Here is a 6,813-nt window from a genome sequence, read left to right on the forward strand (position 1 = left end):
TTGGGGTTTGCATCACCGTACTTCCCAGTAGGTACATGGGGAATTGTAATTTTCAGTGATGCAAATCCCACCTTCCCCCACTTCAGCCCGTATTAGTGGTAGTTGGGGGTTACATTGATAGGTGCATAATGCATTCAACCATAGTGTATACTATTTATGATTCAACCACAACTGTATAACAACGTACTGTAGCTATACACGAATGACTGTAAACAGGGGGTCCACTCAGTAACCAAATACTGATTTTCAGTAGAGCCCAGAGAGCAAATGATGCTAACTAAATGTTCTTATAAGGCAGTCACACTTGACCTATAAGTTTTTGCGTAGTAATGGCCAGACCGCTTTTCGAGTCCCCCTTTGAGCTCCGGCGCCATTGAGTACCCCACCCAAAAAACGGTAGCTAAAACGGTCTGGTCATGTGTGTGTGCATTTAAATATATAAACAACAAACTTTTTCTATCTCTGCACTGCATCGCCTTTCAACTACTGCTCTTCAGAGCTACATGTATAGTTCTATGCTGCGACCATTTTAACTAAGACATCGTCATGGTAATGATCACGTGTTCTGAACGCTACAACGCGCGTGTTATAGTGTGTTGAACGTGTTGAGAGTGATTTTATCTGCGAGATAATATCATGTTGCGACGGGTGCTTAGAAGATTGGCCAAGTGGCTACCATGCTTCCCCGGTATGATTATTACAATTAAAAAACGAGTGTTTAGCTGCTAGCTAGCTATATCACTGTTGCTAACCGTACGCATCTCTCAGTACAACTACATGTAAACACTAGTTGTACTTAGGTGGTCAGTTTATATTGTGTTTATGTGTTATATTTCTTGTTTTAGTTAAGCGGAAGCGTTCCAACAAGGATGATTGGATAGTCGATGCTGATGACATCGTTTTCATCGCGTCATATGAAGCCATTGAAGGTAGCTATAGCTACGTAGATATAGTAGCTGTTAGTTAGGTCCACTGTAACTTTGTGAACTTAAAGCTACTAGTGAACGTTGTATTAGAATTATTCCAAATAACTGTACTAGTCCATGGCACAGTACAACTTCCATGACTTCACCTGTGCAACTAGCTAACTACTCTGTTTAGTACACCCTAAAGTAAAACAATAAATAAATAAATAAATATGGTTTAAAGCTTGAGTACTCCATATTCATTGCTTTAGCAAGTTAGTTGTAACATCAAGGATTTTGCTTTCACGTTTGATACTGCAACATTCCCACTGTTATTGTTTCCTTGAGCAAAATATTTTTGCATAATATTATGTTCAGTTCTAGTTTACTCAGCTGTACAGTAGGGTACTGGTGACCTGGTGTCAATTTCATTGTGAGTGTTCTGGATCACACTAAAGGCACAATTGGGCCCCTAGTCAATATTGCCAAGGCACCACATGAAGTATTGTGATGTTCATTTCACAGTGGCAGCTCCAGGGGGCTTTCTGAAGTTTCCAGAATCTGGTCAAGCAGTTAAAATATAATTATTTTGCATTGATTTGCAAAGGCACAAGACATTCAGATCGAGATACTCTAATAGAGCAGTCACAGTATTCGGAGAAGTGGTGTAGGCAAGCTATGTAGCTATAGTAATAAGGATTTTTATGTACTTTATCAGTGACTTTAATATATAGTTAGTTGATGGCAGTCATTCTCAGCAGGTAGTTACCTTTTTTTGTATTTTGGTCTTCACCAAAAAGTTTAGCTATGCTCCCGATCAGAAACCAGTCATCAAATATTCTGGAGCCGCTTATGTTTCAGGTCAATGTTTTATGTAGGAAAGTGAAAAACTTATACAAGTATAATGAATTTGTTTGGATAAATGAAGCCCATTGATTTATATACAGATCTCTGTTCAATTACTCTAATAGAACAGTCATTTATTCTATTAGAACAAACACTAATGACAAAATACTCTAATCAAACAGTCAGTTTTAGTGTTTGGCTTTTGTCTAACTCTAGGAACAAAGGTGTTCGCATAACTGAGGATCCAGTGTACTACATTAAATGGTGTTTTACATCACATGTGTTATTTTCAGTTGATGAGCCTGATGATCATTTAGTGGTACAGACCAGGTTAACTGTTGGAGACTATGATGATGAACCATTGGTGGAGGAGACCAGATCTAGTGTGGCAGACAATGCTGATGAACCAGGGACCAGATCTACAGTAGGCTTGACAGTAGGAGACAGTGTTGATGAACCAGAGACCAGTTTTACTTCGGAACCTGTGGTGGTAGAGACTATGTCTACTGTGGAAGATGAACCTGTGGTGTTAGAGAATCTAGAGACCACACCTATGTTGGGTGACAATGTTGATGAACCAGAGACCAGTTCTACTTTGGAATCTGTGGTGGTAGAGACTGTGTCTCCTGTAGAAGATGACATTGGTGAACCTGTGGTGGTCAAGAATCTAGAGACTACACCTATGTTGGGTTACAATGTTGATGAACCAGAGACCAGTTCTACTGAACCTGTGGTGGTAAAGAGTCTAGAGACTACACCTATGTTGGGTTGCAATGTTGATGAACCAGAAACCAGTTCTACTGAACCTGTGGTGGTAAAGAGTCTAGAGACTACACCTGTGTTGGGTTGCAATGTTGATGAACCAGAGGCCAGCTCTTCTTCGGAACCTGTGGTGGTAAAGACTGCGTCTACTGTGGAAGATAAACCTGTGGTGGTAAAGAGTCTAGAGAACACACCTATGTTGGGTTACAATGTTGATGAACCAGAGACCAGTTCTACTGAACCTGTGGTGGTAAAGAGTCTAGAGACTACACCTATGTTGGGTTGCAATGTTGATGAACCAGAAACCAGTTCTACTGAACCTGTGGTGATAAAGAGTCTAGAGACTACATCTGTGTTGGGTTGCAATGTTGATGAACCAGTGGCCAGCTCTTCTTCGGAACCTGTGGTGGTAAAGACTGCGTCTACTGTGGAAGATAAACCTGTGGTGGTAAAGAGTCTAGAGAACACACCTATGTTGGGTGACAATGTTGATTCATGGTCAGTGGCTGCATACACATCATTTGGCCATACTTATACTTAAAAAGTTATTGCTTTGGCTTTAATAACCTATTTCAGTCAATTTGAATACAATAGTTTTTCATTGTAATTCTCTTGATAAATTTATTAACAAATGCAGTAAAATAATGGAACATTTCATAGTGTCTTTCTTGCCATATTGCCAACCTGCAGCTGAGTTTCAAATAGGTATCTATTGTCTAGCAGGACCCAAATATTTTGTGCACAATGTACTGGTATATACATACAATACATCTGTAAGTATCTTTTACGTATAGACACATATATTAATATTGGCAGAGTAAAAATACCTCATACATACATGCAGCAATGAAGAGCTTTCTACCATGTCACCACAAGAACTGGAGGTTGACGATGGACCTCTGGAGGAGGTATGGAAACACACACCACACATACTGTTAGTATACGGCAATTAACACAATTTATAGCAAGTTATATTCAAGGTCGAGACTTAATTTCCCTATATTTTGATATTCAGATTGTGAATTGATATACCAAGCTAGCGATAGCCAGCTAACCTCCTGGTGTAAATTATTAAATTTGTGGATCATGTCACTAAAGTTATACTCTAGGAGATTTATCTGGGTGGGTTCTTTAGATAAAAAGTGGACCTTTTATATGGTGTGAGAGAATACAAAGTACACTTATTTACATGCTGGCATCTGGGAGCATAACCCCCAGAGGAAAGTTTTGTGAAAATGAATAGCTATTACTTAAGTTGAATTTGGTGACATTTCAATCACTAAAATTTTAGGCTGGACTTTTGATATTAAAATGTTAGACTTTTGTACAAGTGAATTTGTGGACCTTGTCACTATAACTGTGGGACCCCTTCTGTCTGCTTATAGGCCTGTAATGACAGTGGAAATAGTTGTAATTCATAACTAACAGGAAAGCCATACAGCATTCTCCAGCACCATTGTACTAGTGCCACAAGACAGCTGCAGCTGTGGCTGTTGACTCATCTGTCATGGGATGAGGTGGTATACATTTACCGTATAACATGTATGTACATATTACTAGCTACGTTATATTACATTTGTGAACATTGCAAATATTTACAGAGTTGTACATCAGCAGAAGAGAATGGTTTCAATTTTAATACAACCATTGTATCAATGTCAAACAACATATTCTCAATGACAAGCGATTCAACTATCTCTGAGATAGACATTTCTCCACCTGCTACTAGTTCACCATCTACTGCAACTATTAATAGTGAACACTTTGTGGACAACAGGGATAGTGGTATTGTAGAGGACAACATGGAGGATGATACAGTAATGTTGAATTCAAGAGGAGAAAGTGTAGAGGTACATATTTTAGTATATTATGGTTGTGAAGTATTATTATATACAACACTTGTAGGAATGTCAATATGATTTGAAAGAATTCATGACAATGGTGAGGTTGTACTATATACATTTTCAATCTGAAACAATTTCAACTATACAGTACAGTACATCATTGTTAAACCTCACTTTTTAATAATCCAAGTAGCTATAGTGACTGTTTGATAAGTGTGTTCCACAAACAACTGTGTGCTTTATTAGAGTGGTAGAACCCTCAATATTCCAAAGGCTCTGCTGTAATGTACGTCTGATCAGATTGATGATGTTAGCAAACCCATCCCAGAGTTTGTCCATGCCATCAACCAGGGGCAGCACCACCAATCCTGGTTGATCAGGTTTCAACCTAACCACTTTTAAATTTAGATCAAGTATAGCAGTTGTGTTACCTTCTTTATTGGATACTGTGATTCATGCATTATATGTACTGTGGTATGCCAAAAGGAGCCTGTTGGGCAGAAGTGACATTGAACAGTAAAAAATTTAATCCCATAGCCATTATCGATTTATGTTTGTTTGAAGGGATGATTAGCAAGTCAGTCAGTCAGGTAGTAGAAAATTCCATTGAATAATATTTTATAGCTATCTATTGGAAGTGCTTAGGGTCGTTACTTTGGGATTTGTTGTACACAATCAATACTGCCATGAATGACGCCAGGAAGGTATTGTGAAGCTGGTTTTGGGTGATATTTATGGCCAGAAAAACCCACACCATTGTGATTCCTATTACAAGACTTATATGGTTTGATTGTTCACAGCATACAAGGAGACAAAGTGGAAGATCTTACATCAGACGAGTGGCTAAATCATTTGACAATGAAAGAATTGTGACCATCTACTTGTCAAACATATACAAACAAAGAAGAGAAAATGCTGCCATGATCCCAACAAGAAAGAAAATTGGGAAAATTGATAAAGTTTTACTGCTGCAGCTGGATAAGACTCTGCCAATGAAGTCACCAGAAGAGAACAACTGTTTTGATAAACTTAAAAAATGTTTAAAGGAAAGAAAACTAATGATAGACCAGTTTATTTTTAGCATGGAATAAATGTCACAAATCAGAGTAAAGCAAAAAAAAAAAATTAAAAGTAAGAAAAAAAACTAAAAAAAATTTAAACATAAAAATAATAAAAAGTAGAAAGAGTGATTATATAAAAAATTGAAAAGTTTAAAAATAACAAAAAAAATTTTTAAAATATGGAAACCAATAAAAACCTAAAATGCAGGCAATAAATGTTTTACTATTATAATGTTTTCTTTCCTTTCTTGTTCTAATGTAATTTATTTGTATATTTATAATATGTAGTTAGTTAATATAATTATCTCTGTTGTGTTGGGTGGATGATAGATGCACTACAGCATATGATAGAGAATATACACAGACGTTAAGATGGCTATAATATGCACATGCATGCATTCCTATAGCTACATACCTCTGGACGCGCATGCATTTGCTTCTCCATGTACAAAAAAATAAATACTGTAAAAGACTGCAAGGTGACGAAACATGATGATAGACGTCTTATTGATTATTAAGATAATACATAGTATACAAACAGGAGGCCTAGACTCAGTATACTGATAGCCATGCAAAGAGTGATCAGTGCAGGAGTCCTGGAAAGACTTACAATACTTAACTCACAGTTCAAAATTTACCACACAGTAACAAAGTTCAAGTCAAGAGGTCCAATAGATCCCACTCTGGGGAAGCTCTAGAATTGAATATTCTGTAAGAGCAGGAGATGGCAATACGAGCAGCCTGCTCAAACAGTGATTGGACAGTTTTCTTCGACACACAACAAGCAGTAGTCACCTGAGCAAGTGTTTTTGGCATGAAGTGACCCAGACATCCTATCTCAATAGAAATGAGATCAACAGCTAATCCAGTGCATTGAAGATCATACAGTAAAGAGCCATATCTATCTTCTTTCCGAGCTCTTGCAGCCAAGAAGTGTTGCTGGGTATTAGTGGTAACGGTCAGCACAAACAGGTAGATGGAATCCTTAGAAACCAAGACCAAGTCAGGTCTGCTAAGGGAGGTAGAAAGTTCGGTGGGAGGGCTGACACTGGTAACACAACCTGGAAGTCAGCATAAAGTTTTAAAAATTCTGGTAAATGCTTTTGAAGTACATGAACAAAAACCTGTAAGACTGAATCATGTCTCCAGGCATACCTACCTTGAACTAGAGCAACAGAGCATCTGGTCAAGATATGATTTGTGGTAGGTTGAAGAGTTTGGCAAAGAGCACACTTTGGATTAGTAATTATGTTCCACCTGGACAGGCTCATAGGAGTTGGAAGAGTATCACAACTAGCACATAGCAAGAATGACAGTTGTTTCTCAGGGAGGCCAAACATCAATTTCTTCCACAAAGGACGAGGGTGACAATATCTAAAAAATTATTTTGAACAG

General features: G+C 37.8%; 3 protein-coding genes across 3 annotated transcripts; 2 read left to right on the forward strand and 1 right to left on the reverse strand.

Annotated features, from left to right (window-relative positions):
- The first annotated feature begins 636 nt into the window (after positions 1-636).
- LOC136248344 (uncharacterized) lies at positions 637-3,054 on the forward strand. The gene is made up of 3 exons (XM_066040133.1): positions 637-688; positions 846-929; positions 2,045-3,054. Exons 1-3 carry the CDS (start codon positions 637-639, stop codon positions 3,052-3,054), a joined length of 1,146 nt encoding a protein of 381 aa, XP_065896205.1.
- A 1,247-nt stretch (positions 3,055-4,301) lies between these two features.
- Positions 4,302-5,448, forward strand: LOC136248345 (uncharacterized). Its single transcript, XM_066040134.1, has 3 exons — positions 4,302-4,363; positions 4,419-4,454; positions 5,158-5,448. Exons 1-3 carry the CDS (start codon positions 4,316-4,318, stop codon positions 5,446-5,448), a joined length of 375 nt encoding a protein of 124 aa, XP_065896206.1. The 5' UTR covers positions 4,302-4,315.
- Positions 5,449-6,072: 624 nt separating this feature from the next.
- Positions 6,073-6,758, reverse strand: LOC136248346 (uncharacterized). Its single transcript, XM_066040135.1, has 2 exons — positions 6,578-6,758; positions 6,073-6,479 (listed from the first exon to the last, which is right to left on the reverse strand). Exons 1-2 carry the CDS (start codon positions 6,756-6,758, stop codon positions 6,073-6,075), a joined length of 588 nt encoding a protein of 195 aa, XP_065896207.1.
- Positions 6,759-6,813: the final 55 nt, after the last annotated feature.

The sequence above is a fragment of the Dysidea avara genome, chromosome 3, assembly GCF_963678975.1.
Source record: "Dysidea avara chromosome 3, odDysAvar1.4, whole genome shotgun sequence".
Classification (NCBI taxonomy): domain Eukaryota; kingdom Metazoa; phylum Porifera; class Demospongiae; order Dictyoceratida; family Dysideidae; genus Dysidea; species Dysidea avara.

Excerpts from the sequence above, each read along its gene's own strand:
- LOC136248346 (XM_066040135.1), bottom strand. The coding sequence starts at position 6,758 with ATGTTTGGCCTCCCTGAGAAACAACTGTCATTCTTGCTATGTGCTAGT. Across the intron at positions 6,480-6,577 it reads CTCTGTTGCTCTAGTTCAAG|GTTGTGTTACCAGTGTCAGC; the intron begins GTAGGTATGCCT and ends GCTGACTTCCAG.
- LOC136248344 (XM_066040133.1), top strand. The coding sequence starts at position 637 with ATGTTGCGACGGGTGCTTAGAAGATTGGCCAAGTGGCTACCATGCTTC. Across the intron at positions 689-845 it reads GTGGCTACCATGCTTCCCCG|TTAAGCGGAAGCGTTCCAAC; the intron begins GTATGATTATTA and ends TTCTTGTTTTAG. Across the intron at positions 930-2,044 it reads GTCATATGAAGCCATTGAAG|TTGATGAGCCTGATGATCAT; the intron begins GTAGCTATAGCT and ends TGTTATTTTCAG.
- LOC136248345 (XM_066040134.1), top strand. The coding sequence starts at position 4,316 with ATGGAGGATGATACAGTAATGTTGAATTCAAGAGGAGAAAGTGTAGAG. Across the intron at positions 4,364-4,418 it reads CAAGAGGAGAAAGTGTAGAG|GAATGTCAATATGATTTGAA; the intron begins GTACATATTTTA and ends CAACACTTGTAG. Across the intron at positions 4,455-5,157 it reads TGAAAGAATTCATGACAATG|CATACAAGGAGACAAAGTGG; the intron begins GTGAGGTTGTAC and ends GATTGTTCACAG.